This window comes from Astatotilapia calliptera, chromosome 22 (assembly GCF_964374335.1).
Source record: "Astatotilapia calliptera chromosome 22, fAstCal68.1, whole genome shotgun sequence".
NCBI lineage: Eukaryota > Metazoa > Chordata > Actinopteri > Cichliformes > Cichlidae > Astatotilapia > Astatotilapia calliptera.
Window position 1 is genome coordinate 33681153 of NC_137442.1, and position 17507 is coordinate 33698659.

Below are 17507 nucleotides of genomic sequence, written 5' to 3' on the forward strand. Positions count from 1 at the left end.
TCTGGCGTTTAATATGTGGAAGGAATTTATATGTCTTCAGTATTTGTGTTGGGATCTAAGATGTGGAATTCTAACATTGTAGGTTATTTAACCTACAATATAAAAGCCCCTTGAGGTGACTGCTGTCAGTACTATATTAATAAAAATGAATTGAATTTTATGAACTGAATATGTGGAATGTATTCTGTGGAAATAGGCCCTGTTCACTTCTGGCATTACATCTGTCTTTGGTGAGTTGATGCAACTGGAAAGCTCTAAACTAGCATCCATTTCAATACAACAGATATGATGATATGTTCATGGTGGTTTAAATGGCAAACTGAGGATCTGGAGTTTTTAGATACTATGGCAAAAAGGCCATGATGATGATTATGAGGTTCAACTGGTCACTGGTCTTTCTTATGTTGCCGGTTCAGGTCATGGACCTGAGGCACAATGAAACAAGGAGTTACGGAAAAAGGTCGAATAACACGAAGACCCTCAGAGCGGCCAGAATGAGCCATTGTGTTAGTTCAATGGGTGAACTGGACAATGGAACTGGAGAGCTAAGCTGAGACAGATGCTGCAGGTCACGGTTAGCTGATGGGTCTCAGGTGTACAGGTGAGTTGGCTGAAGGAGCAGAAAAGGAGCACCACACCCAGACAGAAGAACACACACAACAAAGACTGACACAAAGTGCACCAGCAACAAGAGACACCAGGGAAAACAGGGAAAACGTCAATTTCCTTTTCTTAATCACACCAAAAGTTGATGTACGTTACTAATAAAATCTGTTTGGTCAGTTCCTGCGTCATCTGTTGTTTTACCCCATTACAAAACAAATAAATAACTAAGTGTGTACGTGTACATGTTATCGTGCAATGATTACAATTGTCAGTGCAGCGGGTCAGGGGGTCCTGATTGAATAAAGAGCACATCCTGGTAGAAGAGGATCTTCACAAACCTGGAAACCCGTGAACTGTGTCTATTAATGACTTATGAATGTCATTAGCTTAGATAGAAACCATTTGTTTTAAGCTACACAAAAGCTGCTTGGATAAAAAGTTCCTGTGAGTGGAAAAGTTTTAGTATTCAGTATTTTGACAAAAAACCAAATATGTCTGTTACTGGAATATACAAATGCAAATTCAAATGTTCTCATATTATCTCATATCATATTATGATATGTTAGTGCCCATAAAGAAAAATGTTGCTCAACTCAAATGAATGTATTACTCTACTTCCTGGAACTGAGCAGAGGAGAGCAAGTGTGTGTGGACTGTTAGAAACTGCAGGCAGATCTGTGGTGAAAGGGCTGATTCAATCAGAGAGGTAGAATGGCTGGAGCCTGAACAAAGCTGCTATTGACAGCAGCTAGGTGACCATGAGACCCCCGCTGCAGTGCACAGGCGACGGCTGAGATGAAAACCAGGCAGGATACAAACCTCTGTGCATCGTGAATTAGTTCTCGTCTGCTAACAAGTCCTAGTTTTGAAAAACTAAAGGCTCAGGTCATCATTTTGTTCATGCAAAGCATCATTCATGCTCTGCATGACTATAACAGCAGTGTACTTTGCAGCAAAGAGGATATCAAGTTGCTGCTTTGTGCTCTGAACCAATCACATGCAGACCAATCATCATTCAGTCTCTGATCGCTTTCCTACGTTTAATGCTGACTTGGCCATGGATCGAAGCCAAACAGCCCAACTCATCCTGATCACACCTGTGCAAAATGTGCATCACACTAATTATTGCTGTAGTAGCCAAAGGAAACACTCAATTCAGTTTTTATTTAAATGCACCAAATTACGCCTTTATATTGTAAGGTAAAGACCCCACAACGATAACACAAACCGTGATTTGACAATAACTGAATACTTATATCGTCTAGAAAATTCAGATATTGCTTACTGACAAATATGGCTACATGAATATCTTTTTTAATCTTAATTTGTAAATGGTTTCTCTTATTCCTTTCCAAATTATGATTTAATATTATTTAAAAAGGTGCTGCTCCATCAAGTTCTCTTCTGGTTGACAAGGGTGTGTTGAGTCCCAACATAAAATGTTTAAATCATGATCTTGCAACAGGATGTCTTTGTTCATACACACGGAAAATGCAAATTATCCACTTTCACTATGCAGTTGGTTGGCAAACAAACTTTTGCGTCACTCTGGCATTCCTGCACAGAGAAGTGGGGGAGGGAAGAAGGTGGGCTCTCAGCCAACAGGTACTTAAATACAGGACAGGTGAAGCTAGAGACAGTGCAAGTCCACGATCTGCCCACATTTTCTACCTGACTATTCGGGAACAGGTAAGCTAAAGAACTTGTCGCCATAGCTTTGTACCTTTTTGTGTGTGAATACTCTACTATGTCAAATAACTGCATGTCATACAAAAGTATCTGGATTTCTGTTAAAATAGTCTTCTCTATAAAAGTGTCTCTTCAGTTTTGCTTCCCTTTCTGTTACTGCAAGTTTTAACAGCTCATGTGCTGATCGAAGTGTGAATGCAGTTACTTTAGCAAACAGGCTGATGCTTCAAGTCTAAAACTGGTATGCATTTCTAGCTGGTTTGTGTTTGCTGTTTCAGGAAAACTCTAAAGATGGTTAAATCAGCGCTGTCTGTGCTCTTGGTCCTGGTAGCCATTTCCTCTACCTTTGCTGCAAAATATATCCCCAAGAGTGGGAAGAGGGTCCCACAGACTCTGTCCAGAGGTATTTGAGTCATTTCATTCACGCGTCAAGCCCAGTATTACTGAGGTAAAGGACGCACTTATCTCTAATGGTGTCTTTGTCTGTGCAGGATGGGGCGATCAGCTGATATGGGCTCAGACTTATGAGGAGGGTCTTTACTGGTCCAGGTCAAAGTAAGACATAGTTTCAAAATAAAAGTCCAAACTTTGACTTAACTCTAAAATTTGCTGAAGCTTATGATGGGCTGGTTGGTATTTTAGGAACAAGCCCCTGTTGGTCATCTTTCACCTTGAAGACTGCCCACACAGCCAGGGTGAGTAGCTGCTCGTGTTTCACTTATTAAGTTACTCACTGTGTTTGTTCGAGCGAGAAGTCTGTTCTGTTTGAAGACTGAGTGTGTGTTTGTTCATATGTGATGTCACCTTGGTCATCCTGGTGCTCTTCTCTACACACCCGAGTTATAAAACTTAAAGTCAATTTTCTCCCACAGCGCTGAAGAAAGTCTTCTCCGAGGATAACGAGGTCCAAAAAGTCCTTGATGAGGACTTCATCGTCCTTAATCTGGTGGTAGGTTATAACACCTGACAAAATGAAGTATTTTAAAGTCTTTCAGTCTCTATTACATTTTAAGGCACATTTTGTGGTTCAGCACTGGCGCGTAGGTTTACAGCGCCTGTAAAAAAACTGTTCTTTTGCTTCTCCTACAGTATGAAACCACAGACAAACATCTGTCCCCTGATGGCCAGTATGTTCCCAGGCTCCTTTTTGTTGGTAAGAGCTTGAGATTAGGACATATCTTTTATATAGACTGGTAACTACTATTACATCTATCAGTGTGTTTTATTGCACTGAATCCTTTTAATGTTTCTCAAGGAAATGACATTAACTATAATTAGCTGTATTGTATATCAGTTACAACCATGTCTCCAAAATATTGGTGCTGTGGAAAATCCTCGCCCATCCTAACCTGTTGTGTAAATGAATATACTTCAGAGACAACAAATCAAATGTTAAAAATCTGATATTTTATAGTGAAATGTTATGAAATTATAGTTTGATGCACACAACTGGCGTTTTTTCACTTACCCAGCACCAATTTCTCCACAGACCCCTCAATGACAGTGAGGGCTGACATCACTGGTCGCTACGCCAACCGCATGTATGCCTATGAACCAAGTGACATCAAACTCTGTAAGTGCTGCAGCCCATACTTGCTGTGACGCGTACTCCTCACGATGCAGTTTTTGTCTGCTTGCATCCATTTACACTGTGTAATTAAACATTTCCTGTCTCTTCCTCAGTGGTTGGCAACATGCAGAAAGCTAAGAAGCTTCTGAAGTCTGAGCTGTGAGCACCAGGAAGACACACTGATGCTGATCCACAGCTGCTTTCTCCACAGTTTACATATGAGAAACAACGCACTGGAAAAATTCTTCTTTTCACCTTCACTTGAAATGTTTTCTCCCTGATTTCCTTCCTAATGCTTGTTATTATTACTGTACGACAGGAATATTGAGTAAATAAATGAAGCTGTTCTCACTGACAGATACTCTGCCTTCTTATTTGCCAGACTGTGTGGAATCAAATCTTTATGTTTAATCAATGATAATAATCATACTAACAACAAAATAATGAAATGACTGTTAACTTCAGTGCCTGCATCAGGTCTCCACTCATCCAGCTGTTAAATGTTTAACTTTTAAAGGCTGTGTGGGAGGGCTAGAAAAAAGCAGTTTTTACTGCATTCGGCCTGTATTGACCATAATGACCACTTTGTTATATGTATCTATCTCAAAAGGCCAAAAGGTGTTTATTTGTGCGGTCATTTTTCTCTTACACCACTATAGGAGGTTTTTTACAATGTGATGGAAGTGCAGACTTTCACCTTTAATTATAGTAGATCAATAAAAGCGTGGCATTAAAAGTTTAATAGTTACAGACATTTTTGCCCACAATTTTCCCAGCATTTAGTTTGCACACTAACCAGAGTTTAGCGTGTTCAAGTTTATGACAGTGCAATCAGAAAAACACAAAATACAAATATGTACTTCTAGAGACGTGTCAGGAGACAGACTCTTGTCTCTGAAAAGAACACGCAAAGTTCACTTATGAACAACTGATAAGATTGTTGAATCAGACCAAAGTGGTAATATCTGACCATAACACCCAGCACAGAGGCAGCCGTGGCCAAGGAGGCAGAGCACGTCTGCTAACCACAAGCTTGGTAGTATAAACCCCGCCTCCTCCAACCTGCATATCAAACTTTCCTCTGGCAGGATACTGAAGCTAAATGCATCAGTTGGAGTCTGTGAGTGTTAGGTTAAGCACTTGTGAACTGGAAAGTGCTGGTGCTTTCAATCAGTGGATTTGGGGTCAGTTAATGTTTCTGTCACAACTCTGATTCAGTGATGTGCTGGTGACAATCAGCATGCAGAGACTGGCATGATTTGCCTACTCTGTTTGATAACAAGAAATAATCATATAATGACGCCTGATCTGCAATCTGTCAGCACGATGTCTGTCAGTCAGACAGTTTCAGGTAAGGAATCGACTCAAGAAGACTGTGTATGCAGTAAAGTTGAATTCTGGGTGGGCGGGTCCACACTGCCAGCACTGAAAGCTTTTTTGTGTTGCTGGGTAACCCAGTCTCAAGTCTTTTCAATTACAAAGAACCGGCTATGTTAGGAACCTGCAGATGTTTTGCATATTTGAAAGTGAGTGTGTGTATGTGTGTGCGCTGCGTACGGCTCAACAGAGTCAATCAGGCTTATCATGTTTTTTGTTAAGTCTGATTTTGTTCCTTCCTGACCTCTTATAGGAGGAAGCTGACTCAGAGGGTTACCCCCCCCATAACAAAAAACAAACAAAAAACACTCCCAGGCCCTGAGGAGGTGCCACTTTTTTTAGGGATTTAATGACTCGTGGGCTTGGTTAAGTTGAAGGAGCAAACCATGCCACTCCTAATTTAACTAGACCCAGACAGGCAAAGGAGGAATTAGAGTCATTTAATATTCTGATCAGGTTGTGGTTGGTGCTCGGACAAAGAATTAATATGTCAGTCAATGAATGAATGAAAGAAGCAAAACAATTGCTATGAAGCTATGTTTGTACGTTTGTTTGACCAGGTGAGTTTGTTGTAGAGTTACAGACTATAAAGGAGATAAATATGTCTCCTAGCAGGCAGATGTGAGGTATGTATTCAAATATGAAAAGAATCTATTAGTTTGAATGTAAGTGCTGAAACAGACTATATTTATGACAATTTAAAAATCATGTTTATAATGCCTACAACATGAATAAATGTAAAATAATTGTCCCTGTAAAATGAAAGTTAAAGTTAGCCATGATTCCCTGTGATTGTCCTAGTTTGGACTGCACATACTGTCAAATGCAGCTTCATCAGTTCATCATCTGATGTGGGCGGAAAAGGTGGGCGGAGAGAGATTGAAGCCCCCCCCCCCGGGTTTCTCTTGTCATCACAACAAGAAAGGGTAAGAGAAGAGCTTAGAGAAGGTCTTCAGTGCTATAACAGAGCTTTTCCATTTTTTGCTAATAGTAAATCAAAAGACAAGTTTAATCAATATGTTAAATGAAAATATCTTTTCTAATGTCTACATTTCATACATTTTATGTATCAGACACAGAAAGCATGTGATGAAGACACTGATTCTTTTTATTAGATTAGTATCATAGTGTGGTTTCCAGTACAAAGGCTCAGAGGAACTGCTTACAGATAGTTGCAGTTTTTTATACAGTAGCCCACATTTTAATGGACAGAGTCATGCAAAAGGGCAAATCCACAGCAAACAGAGAAAAACTCATAGGCACACACTTACTTTCAAATATGCAAAACATCTGCAGGTTACAAACAAAGCCGCTCGTCACACGTTCACATTTCTACACATGGTAAAACATCAGAATCTGTAATGTCAGTGTGCAGAGAAGTGGGTGATATTATTGCTTCCAGTGGAATCGACTGTTTTTATAAAAGAAACAAAATGACAAAAAAGTGTTCAGAGTTAACTCTCAGCCAGGGTGTGTAAATACTTCTGGATTATATAGCAGATCAGCATTCCTTCTTTTTATTTCACAGTGTACTAACTGTATCTGTATTTTGCAGGAATGTCATGCTGAAGGCAGCATGTTCGCCGCTCCTCACACATAACTTAGCTCTTGAAAACGAAACACATCAGGTTTACTGCAGTGATCAGTCAAAATGCACAAGTCAGAACGTCCATAGAGGTCGTTTGGGGATGAGGTGATTGGATGTTGGTCAGTGGAGCTTTGGCTGTCTCACAGGAAAGCACTAGGGTTGGCTCGTGGGTCCTTCTGGTTCCTGTAGCAATATGTGAGCCACACTCCCAAGATCTGACACAAACACACAGCACTAAGTTAAAAGTTTCCTTATGTCAGTCAATACTATGTAATGAATTGTTTCAAACACACTACGTCATGAGAATTATTTTAAATCCACAATTATTTATGTAGAAATGTTGCCATGTTTTCTGGACAAACTCACTGAAGGAGGTCTGAGTCAAAGTTGGTCTGACAATCGAAATGCTGTCAGGCTTCCATCCATGTGACCTTATTCATTAATTATTAGCGTGAATGCTGATTACACAGTATTGTTAGCCTAATCTTTATTATTATATTTTATTATTATTTTATATTCTGTACATTTTTTGTACTCTACTTCAACACCGTTCTTCATCTTAGAAAAAACATTAACCAAGTCATTATTTTGTCATTTCAATTATTTTCTTATTTGTTCAAATGTTTTAAATACTTTCCCGTCACTAATGTACAAACAGCTGTTTTCCCTTCCATGCTGAAAATGAATCCTCTGTCTTTGTTGGTCCAAACAAGGGAAACAGTGAAGCCCATATTAAACGTTTGCTATGTAATGATATCACCTGCGAAAAAGCCTCCTCCATGTTCCTCTTTTACAAACAAATCCTTCTGAATTCCCTTTTCTGTCTAATGACTCATTAGTAGTTAACAGAGCTGACTGTTTGTCAGCCTGGCTACAGTGAACAGAAACCTGGGGTTGTTCTTATTTCCTTTAATCACTGATTGAAGAAAATAAGCTTTATAGAGAGCTCTTTTAAAATAGAGCAACAAACTATTTCTCGAGGCTAAATGATGATCTTCTAAAGTAGCGACACGCCATTTCCTCTCCAGCTTACGAGTCATCTGCTTTAAGGTCTGGGTTTGAGAGTTTTACACTAACGAGTTGTACGCAGTGATGTTGGGCGATACGTAAAAATCTTCCAACCGATAATCATCAGTCCAATAACCGACGATATCTTTGCGCAGGTGCAGAATTTCTGATGGGTGGAGCAATGCAATCATGCACGGACTGATTTGCACATTTAGAATTTATAAGTTTTGTTTGAGGGAATATTTTACCTTCTTTTCTTGTTTGTTTCAGTAGCTACTTTTGGATTTTTTTCAAATGTATTTATTTGAGATGCGCTAAATTACAAAGAACACTTAACTTTACGATGGAGATTTTTTAATGTTCACTGGAAGAGACATTTTGATTTTTAACGTAGTTTTTGTTTGAGCTTGCATTTATTGTTTGGGTGAGTGTGTGCGACGGATAAACACTGGAACAGCTTGTAAACACGGTTATAGTGGAAAAAGAAGCCACTTTCTCTGTGTTTCCCATTTAAATCAAATGTTTTTATTTTTTCTGAACATGGGCTTCTGCCTTGCTTTCTGTTATGAGTTTGAATAAATGAATCGCTACATTTGGGCGCACTCTGAGGTCGGTGCATTTGCTCACAGCTGGAAGACGGTGCCGTCAAAACAGCCCAATTATTTTTCCATTGGCTGCTTCTCTTAGCTTCAGTCAACATTATTAGCAAACTTACTCGTGGGCAAATAAATGAATAAATCGCTCTTGTAAAAACGATTGGTGAAAGGCTCAGCCTACGTCGATAGTCGATATATTCGTCCAGTCGCCCAACCTTAAAGATAGGAATCACCATACAGAAAAATATGACTATTGTGGAAAAGATTCAATCACAGAAAATGAAATATGAAGCTGAAAGAAGATGACAGACTGAAACACTTAGTAAAATGTAACTAAAACAGGATCTTACTAGAGAAAGTCCAGAAGTGGAAGCCCAAATGACATTTTCTACAACAGACTAACTTTTAATATAATTTGAGTTTCTGGTTTGTATTCCATACAAGTTGGTGGTGGTACCATGGGGCACATGTAGGCAGCCTGCTGTAGGCACTGTTACCGGTCTGAAATATCAGCACGCTCTCATACCAACATACCGACGCCATGTGACAAATCGGCGGTATGTTACGCGTTGGGAGGTATGAGAGCCGTTTGGAATGAATCTATACATATAAATGTGTTTTATGTTCTGATCATGAATCACTTTGGAAAACACCATCTGATAGGGCCAACGTTATGGTTAAGGTAATGGTTAAGGTAATGGTTAAGGTTAGGGTTAAGGTAATGGTTAAGGTTAGGGTTGGAATGGACGGCTGGAGCTTCTGCTCTGAGCGTGTGTTATTGCCACGACCGGCATTCTATTGGATTCAATTGAGATTCCGAAGCGTCTCATAAGGACGCGGAATGGTACCTTTCATCTTGGGACGTGACAAATCGTCGGTATGTTACTGAAACACAGGGCATGTCTGGGCTGTAATGGCTCACCTCAGTGAAGCTGAAAAAGAGGCCAATTCCTCCTACAAATCGGAGAATATCTCCAGCATGTTCCTTAATCTGGTCTGCACAAGGCGAACAGAAGCTGTTGGGGAAACAAGCCTGCAAGAGACACAGCACATGTTTAAAAATCGCACCAATGCTTCTGACAGTAGAGTCATTATTTCAAATTAACTTTACTGCTGTTACTTTTCAAACAAGACCAAGGGAGCTCACTCTCAACCAGTGATGGGAATAACGGCGTTACAAGTAACGGCGTTGCTAACGGCGTTACTTTTTTCAGTAATGAGTAATCTAACTAATTACTATTCCTATCATTACAACGCCGTTACCGTTACTAACAAGAAAATGTGGTGCGCTCGCGTTACCATTTTTCAACAAACAGATGATTGAAGCTGTGTTCAGGTTACCGCTTGCACGGAAGTAGCTGTAAGTAATCTGGGCGCTACAGCTTTAAGCAGCTACGCGCTCCCGTGGACGGTACAACACCTGGAGCTAATGGGGCAAAACAATCGCATTATCCACAACTGTTCCTTGGCTCTTGGACAACTTTGATAATTCTTTTCACTCCTCTGTCTGAAACCTTGCAAGGAGCAAGGTTGTGGTCGTTGTCAGTTTATCATAAAACGATGTTCTTTCCACTTCTGGATTATGGTCCCAATGGTGCTCACTGGGATCTTCAGTAATATTCCTCTGAGCCAGTGCCAGCAACATTTTTGCAACAATAAAGTTCCAAGGGTCTTGTGAGAGCTCACTGGTTTTACCCATCATGTTTTTTGAGACCCCTTTAAATCGACCATCAGCTGGGCCTGAACCCTATTTGCACCTCCCTATCTTCATTTTTTCAACAAAGTTTTTATCACACATAATGTAATCACACAATTTATGTGTCTATGGTTTGATTTCATTGCATGTGTGAAGTGGGTGGGTTGTTATCAACACATGGTGAGAATTTCTTTCAACCTAAACTTTAGAAATATATTTACTTGAAAATTTGCGATGTGTTCAATTTTATTGTACATTAAAAAAACAGAACCATCATCAGCCTCTTCGCACATACTGAGATATGTGACATGTAACGGGGAACAGGAAACACTTGGAAAAGACTGGATCCAAACTCACAGCATCACACATGCTGTTAGGGTCGACATGTTTGAAGCCACAGCAGTTGAGGCTCTTCTCCACATCTCTCTGGGTGCTCTCAGAGTTGTTCCAGCCCACCTCCAGCAGGTGATCCTTGAGGACAGTGTTAGAAGGAACATGAAGCATTACATCTGTCATCATCTGTCAGTATTTTCACATTAAGAGGTTCTGCTTAAATGACTTAATGAGCACATAGTCTGTGCAGCCTGACAAGCTTAGAGTTTTAATCACAGAAGCCACACTGGTTCACTTTTATATTTAAGCTTTTATTTTTTTTTATTTATCAGTAATAATCCTTATAGTATCTCCACTTATATTAAAATGTAGTGGCCAAAAAATGTCATGCTGAAACAAAACTTCCAGAGAAAAAAGATACGACCTTCATTTAAGCTGTGCGTTAGCTACTTTTGGAGAGGCAGGTTTTAGGTAAAATCTACTTTCACTTTTTATGTGTTATTTACTGATAATATCTATAAAATATGATTCCCATTGAAGTAATATTATTAGTGTTTACTAACCACAATTTACACTTATTTAAATTTCTTTTATATAATATAATTTGATTTCTTCCTCCTATTACACACACTTTCTTTCTTTTTTGGACGCGTTCCCATTCAAACGAATAGGCGAAAATTCTGTAGATTTTTTAGGAATTTTGCAAAAACTGTGCAACAAATTGCTACCAAACGTCACAGCACTCTATTCCCAAACAAGCTGCACAAAACGATATATCATATGTGGGGTTTTCACAAAGCTGCAAGCAGAGTTTTGTCTCAAACTATCAGGTGGAAGAACGAGACGGTACTGTCTGACACTGCTGCCTGCTTGTTCAAGGCCTCCACCTTCCCTGCATCCACCTGTATGGATGTTTGCTCAACAGCTCTGATGAAACTTTTTAAAATGTGAGTTGTCTAACTGTACTGGATATAAAGTCAAGTAATAACAAATTAATGTGCAACAGAGAACAAGCTGCATAGTTATCATTTGTGCTGCTCGGCACTCTGTGGAGAAACCAAAGCTCGTACCTGTTGCTCTCTGTTGACAGCCAGACAAGCGCTGGAAACAGAAAACTGTACAATAAATACCATGAACAGGATGATCATGTACTGAGCTTCACTGTCAAAGAACAACAACAGTGGACACATTGCAGACATTGGACATGCATAATACTGCTGATAGTCAGTGTTACTGAAGCACTACATAAGCAGTTGGAAGAGCTCATTTATAGAAACATATCTGCTAATAGTAAGAAAATAGAGTCTGTGTGCAAGGTTGTCTGTGAAATACAGTCCAGCTCGGTATCTTCTTCCACATAAATACATTAATATGTAATGAATTTTCCAAAACAGTAATGTTAAGACAGCATATTGTAGGAGATAAACAACAGTGTGCTGGTCAGAAACAGGACAAAGATGCTCGGCACCAACAAAGACAGCTCTAAACATTTTAACTGTAAATGTTCTTTTCTTTTATTCTGGGAAGTTCTGGTCACTTAGCAACTAATTAAACATCTGAATCTAAATATTACAGAATTATTTTTAGATTTTTTAAATTAGCACAAATTCAATGATACCACAAAACAACGACCACAGAAGACAAACCAACAATATTATTATACACAGTTTCTATTTTGTCGTTGTTTCTTTATGCACCCCACCAACATGCCCCCGACCAGGTTCTGCTGGAGGTCTCCTGTCACCAAGAGCTTGGTTAAACGGGATTGTTTGATTGTTGGGGTCCTCCCTTTATTGTAGGTCTTTAAAAGGGCTGGGCCATATTATACCGTTCACGGTAATACCGGTATAATGTTAGGCAACGATAGGAAAATGAAATATCGCGATAGAATGGGAGTAAAACGCGCATGCGCAGTGCCTTTGTTTTCATACGCACATGGCCGATTGTTGAGTGAAACAGATGAACCAGAATTGGTTTGTAAAAATGGTGCAACTTCAGTGATGTGGAACTGGTTTGGTGTTTGTCCGTCAGATACACGACAAAGCACATTTTTTTGCAGAACATGCAAGCGGCCGTCGTTATTGTCATATTTGTCGGACTAAGATGCTCTTAAATCTGGGAGTAATCTGGGTCCTAAACTCCGTATGCTTCAGGTCAAACAACACTGCAGCATCACTTAGAGTTAAAAACTGTCTAAATTCTTTCATCTTTAATAAAACGATCAGCATTGCTGCTTTACCAGGTGTAACTATAAAGTTTAACATCCAGGCATCCATGAAAACTAAAGTTATTACATTTAACGGAGTTAGAAGTTAGCAGGAAGCTAGCGGAAGTTAGCTCGCTAGTTTCGCTAGTTACCTAAGCATGATATAGCATGTTCTGACTGAGAGATTTCTGAAAAATTCAAATGTACAGCTCTGCTATCACTTCCAACATAAATGAAGACAGGAAACTAAACAGCAGTGACGTTTGTAGGGTTACTGAAGTTGGGCTAGCTGGTATATAATGATGTGCTACGTGATCGCTAGCGACACAGCTATGTTAGCATAACATAAACAGTGAAGCTGGAGGACGAACACTAACACTTTTCCACTTATAAAAGTTAACGTGAAGGTTCTTCATGGTTAGAGACAAATGCAATCGCATGGCAGGATGCTGTAAACGGACCAAACTTCAGTCAGGAGAACAACTGAGATAATCCATCCACAATACGAGGTTAGTCTTTAATAGACTGCAACAACATGGGAATAGAGCAGCTGCCAGAGAATTCAACATTAATGAATCAATGGTACAGAAGTGGAGGAAGCAAGAAGAATGAGTTTAATAAAGTTTGATTTATCTGACTGCTTTGCTTCGCTTAATGTGCCTTATAATCCCGTGCACCTTATGGTCCGAAAAATGCGTACTGCACACTGCAGTTTAATGTTGCAAAGCACCTCTTTTTAACTTCAGTGGATGTTATACATGGTTATGCTCAGGATATGTCAGCCCATTTCTACTGGAAATGCCTTTTGGTTAAACTTTCAGCAAGGAATTTGCATTTGCACTGTTACATTTTTATAAAGCTTTAATGTACATAAAAACCAGCTTCTTGTTTAAGTGAAAATAAATGGAAGGTTGTCTTTTTGCACTAGTAATGTTGTGGAGTTGTATTTTGTCTCGCATCAATTATATCGTCGGTTATATCGTTATTGCAAATTTTCAAATATATATCGTGATAAATATTTTTGGCCATATCGCCCTGCTCTAGTCTTTACCTTACATTATCTTCAAGCATCTTGAGATGACTGTTGCCGTGAACTGGCACTACTGGAACTATATATGTAGAAAAAGGATTGAATTTGTATTACTGAATGACATTTTATATAAGTTGTGAATGAAAGTACAGAAAGAACAGTCATAGGATCAGTTTGTGAAGGATACAAAGAAGAGCAGGACTTGGTGATGCTTCATTGCCCCAATGAGGCCAGCCAGAGCCACAAAGAAGAGAAAGACACCCACACCAATGATGCCTCCCACCACCTGGAAACTGGAGACCAGACCAAACCACTTTCCCCATGCTGCGATGCCAATCATCAGGAGACTGACCATCTGCAGGACAGACATACTGGCTGAGTGTGGAAATGACACTTTGTGCAAAAAGTTAAACATCATTTTTTATTCTATCAGCTGGCCAGGGCTGTTCTGTAAGGAGTTCAGCCATATAAGTATCCACACTATCACACGTGGGTTAATTATTGAAATTCTGCTTTAGGTTATAAGAGAACTTTATTGTATTGTCCAGCATGTGCTGTCTGCATTGACTTTGACCACAAACAATCTGAGTGGCTCATGAACCAGCAGCCAAGGAATCTTTGTCTGAAGTGGTGACACACGGTGTCAGCAGTGTAGCATAAATCAAGTTCAGAATAGTTTAAATGTGCGTCTTCCTTCATCACATGCACATGGTAACTAATTTTAAAAAGTAAAAATATTCAGTCAGTAGCATAGAACGATTTATGTGGATGAGGAAAAATATCAATCCTTGATGTGATTGTGTGAGCAAATCCAGTAGCATTGTTATGTTTTAGGGACATTTTGCTGGGATGACTTGACTTGTCATCGTACAAGAAGTTAGGGGGCTAGAATCAGCATATTATTATAAAATTATAAAACTGATTTTTCTCTGATAGAGTGATTGGAACAGATACTTCTTTGTCACAAAAAACATTCACAAATTTTGCGCTGCTGGATGGCTTTAAGCACTAGTTGTGGGAATGGATACATGTTGCTTCTTTATTACTTTAAAAAAAGAGTGATAATAAGAGCATTTTCGTCTTCTTTTTTAAATGTGAGCTGAACTGCATGTGCATATCTTATCCTCTCGACTTTTACATGATAAGCAACAATTTTGTACTACACTTACATAAAGAGAGATTAAACAAGAAGCAAAGGCCAACATGTCAGACTGATACGATGATATAATACGAAAGTTGCAGTGTCAGATACGGCAGATTACCTCACTGTGAAATCATTAGTACCTCCTGCACCCTTACAGAACCAAGGGTGCTATGGAGCGCCTTCTTTAAAGGACTGCAAGGCTCCAGGTCCAGTGTGTAGCTAAGCGTCAGATACACACCTTAATCCAAAGCAGACATGATAAGAGCTATCAAAGCCTGCAGGAAAGGCTTCCACAGTAAGGGCGACCTCTAAAGTGACAACCCCCCGCCCCAAAAAACAAGCGCACAGTTAAAGGTGGAAACTGTAGATCCTCCCATTTTAAAAAGAAAATCGGGCGCTTTTCTAAACTCCTCGTCTCTTATTCGGTTCATCCGATGGATGGAGCGGCCACCTGATCCTACCCACCACAGTGAATAATTGATTAGAGCAGCGTCTGACCTCATCAGTGGATTTTGTAAAAGTGGACGTGTCCTACACTCCATTTACACACTCTGAGGGTGATAAAATGCTATCTGTATTGATGAACACGGCACTTTAATTATCCATATGGTAAGCTGTGATGTGGATACTCACAACATAGAGGATGTTGAGCGCACACAGGGAGTGCTTGGAGCAGGTAAATCCAGCGCAGCCCATGTTCACCAGCAAATAAACACAATAAATCCTTGAAACTGATGTTTACATAAATATCTCGACACAAGAAATAAAACCCGGACAAAGACCCACTGAGCTACTTATTCCGCTAGTCCGCAGCAATAGATGATCGGTCCAACCTGCGAGGAAAAAAGAGGCTTACAACCAACACCTGAGTGCAGAGGAAGTCACATATCGACCCTTCAAAATAAAGTCACATAAACACCGACCGTGAGATAGATAGACATCGGTATTTTGAGGGAAATTGGGATGCAGCCTACAATCTAACTTCTTCTTCACCACAGCGGATCATCTACCTTCATCTGAAAATGTCCCCAGCATCCTCCTCCGTCACACCAACCCTCTGCATCTTCTCCTTCACTACATCCACCAATCATCTCTGTGGTTCTCCTCTTTGCCTCCTGCCTTCAGTGTTACACCATGACATATATTTGCACACATATTTGTGTCCTTTTGTATTATATTTATACCTGTATCTCTATATGTATCTATACCTATATTTATCTTAATATTTATCTATCTATGCCTCTGTTTCAACACGTTTGTTGTATGCATGCTCTGGTATTAATAAAGTCTCTTTGATTCTCTGATTCAGATTTTCTTCAGTGCACATTCATCAGGTCCTTAAAGTACTCCTTCCATCTTCTCAACACAGTCTTCACTTCACAGTTGGTACAGTTCAATCTGTCTTAACCTGCTGCACCCTTTACAACTCGAGCTCTCTCCCTAACCAATGGGGAGCCAAATCCTTATCTCTTTTCTCAGTGTCCAGCCTCACCTACAAAACACTGTAAACCTTTGATGGACGCCTGAAGTATCTTCATCTGGGGTATAAACATCATGTAACAACGTCTCTAGTTACAATCAGTTGTGTGTTAATCGTATAATAAGGATGCACGTGGTCTGTTAATTCCAGGCTGAAATGCCATGCTTTTATTATGAAGGATTAAAATTCCAGTTTGCGTGTAGTCTTATGTTTTTTAAAACTTGACTCCTAGTCCACATGTGACTCAGTAAGGGACGGGGGCCAGGATATCCGATCCACCGATTGGCTAAAGAGAAGTCCTGCAATTTCCTCTCAAAATATTCCAGAAAGATTGTTGTCAGGAGCCATTTAGCTTCATAATTCACCAACGACGCTTCGCTTGAAAACAGCACAAGCGTTGCTGGGTCACACTGAGCCGTCAAATGCACGCACGCCAAACACACACAGCGTTCCGGCAGGACAACAACGGGAGAAAGTGAAAATACATACGAGTAATGCCAGTAACAAGATCATCTGCTGACCGGCGAGCAGCAGCTGACAAACTGTCCTATTAGATATTATAAGACTAAAGTCAGATCTCATCACCTCAGAATGTAACACTCGCAGACACATACGTGGTTCTAGTCGTTCCGCACTTCTTCTGCGCAGGTGGCCCGAGCAGCCACTCAGCGATCATAAACTTATATGACCATCAGATGGCGCTGCAGGACCAGTCAAACTCAAATGACTCGCTGAAAACCTCACCGGGCAAGTACATCGTGATAGCGCCGGTGTCGTGCCAAAAAGTGATCGTCTGCTCGGATTTAAACTGCTATACATAACTTGTTGGTCTATAATATGTGAAACATATGTCAAATGTGTCCCTCGTGAATGAAAAAGTCATCGTGAGCCACAAACAACATCCCTGTAACAGCGTAGAAGCCGTCGGTTTTGGGGAGTGACTTTTATATGTCCTCTATTTATGCAGTTAAAAAAGCTTGATGACATTAAAAATGTGTTTTTTAGAGTAATCTGGCCAAGAAGACAGCAAATATTGCAAGAAATCTAACAATAGTTCTGTAAACATGTTTTAAGTGGACAAAAAGGATGGATTTGGTTGTAATGTAAGTACAATAAGGCAGAGTTGTAAAGATAGTTGAAAAAGATGTAATTTTAACATTTTATATGTAACCCCTTTGTAAAGC

At 39.8% G+C, this 17507-nt stretch overlaps 2 protein-coding genes across 5 annotated transcripts; one reads left to right on the plus strand and one right to left on the minus strand.

The window, feature by feature from the left end:
• Nucleotides 1-2121: 2121 nt before the first annotated feature.
• On the plus strand, nucleotides 2122-4222 carry agr2 (anterior gradient 2). Its single transcript, XM_026156390.2, has 8 exons — nucleotides 2122-2295; nucleotides 2574-2698; nucleotides 2787-2850; nucleotides 2938-2990; nucleotides 3168-3244; nucleotides 3385-3448; nucleotides 3785-3868; nucleotides 3979-4222. Exons 2-8 carry the CDS (start codon nucleotides 2587-2589, stop codon nucleotides 4026-4028), a joined length of 504 nt encoding a protein of 167 aa, XP_026012175.1. The 5' UTR covers nucleotides 2122-2295; nucleotides 2574-2586; the 3' UTR covers nucleotides 4029-4222.
• A 2107-nt stretch (nucleotides 4223-6329) lies between these two features.
• Nucleotides 6330-17003, minus strand: tspan13b (tetraspanin 13b). 4 transcript variants are annotated; one of them, XM_026156993.2, is made up of 7 exons: nucleotides 16909-17003; nucleotides 15477-15676; nucleotides 13887-14054; nucleotides 11534-11614; nucleotides 10488-10601; nucleotides 9357-9467; nucleotides 6330-7045 (listed from the first exon to the last, which is right to left on the minus strand). In XM_026156993.2, the coding sequence occupies exons 2-7, from the start codon at nucleotides 15537-15539 to the stop codon at nucleotides 6971-6973; spliced, it is 612 nt and encodes a 203-aa protein (XP_026012778.1). In that variant the 5' UTR covers nucleotides 15540-15676; nucleotides 16909-17003; the 3' UTR covers nucleotides 6330-6970. The 4 variants fall into 4 exon arrangements, with proteins under 4 accessions (XP_026012778.1, XP_080152580.1, XP_080152579.1 ...); XM_080296453.1 differs by lacking the exon at nucleotides 6330-7045 and adding an exon at nucleotides 8079-8649 and having other exon boundaries at nucleotides 16909-16983; XM_080296454.1 differs by lacking the exon at nucleotides 16909-17003 and having other exon boundaries at nucleotides 15477-15730.
• Between the last annotated feature and the right edge of the window lie 504 nt (nucleotides 17004-17507).

Bases quoted from the DNA above. Each gene is read 5' to 3' on its own strand.
- agr2 (XM_026156390.2), top strand. From the start codon at position 2,587: ATGGTTAAATCAGCGCTGTCTGTGCTCTTGGTCCTGGTAGCCATTTCC. The intron at 3,245-3,384 runs GTAGGTTATAAC...CTTCTCCTACAG, and splicing joins TCATCGTCCTTAATCTGGTG to TATGAAACCACAGACAAACA. The intron at 3,449-3,784 runs GTAAGAGCTTGA...ATTTCTCCACAG, and splicing joins TCCCAGGCTCCTTTTTGTTG to ACCCCTCAATGACAGTGAGG.
- tspan13b (XM_080296453.1), bottom strand. From the start codon at position 15,539: ATGGGCTGCGCTGGATTTACCTGCTCCAAGCACTCCCTGTGTGCGCTC. The intron at 14,055-15,476 runs GTGAGTATCCAC...TCTGTCCTGCAG, and splicing joins CGCTCAACATCCTCTATGTT to ATGGTCAGTCTCCTGATGAT. The intron at 9,468-10,487 runs GTGAGTTTGGAT...TGTCTCTTGCAG, and splicing joins CTAACAGCATGTGTGATGCT to GCTTGTTTCCCCAACAGCTT.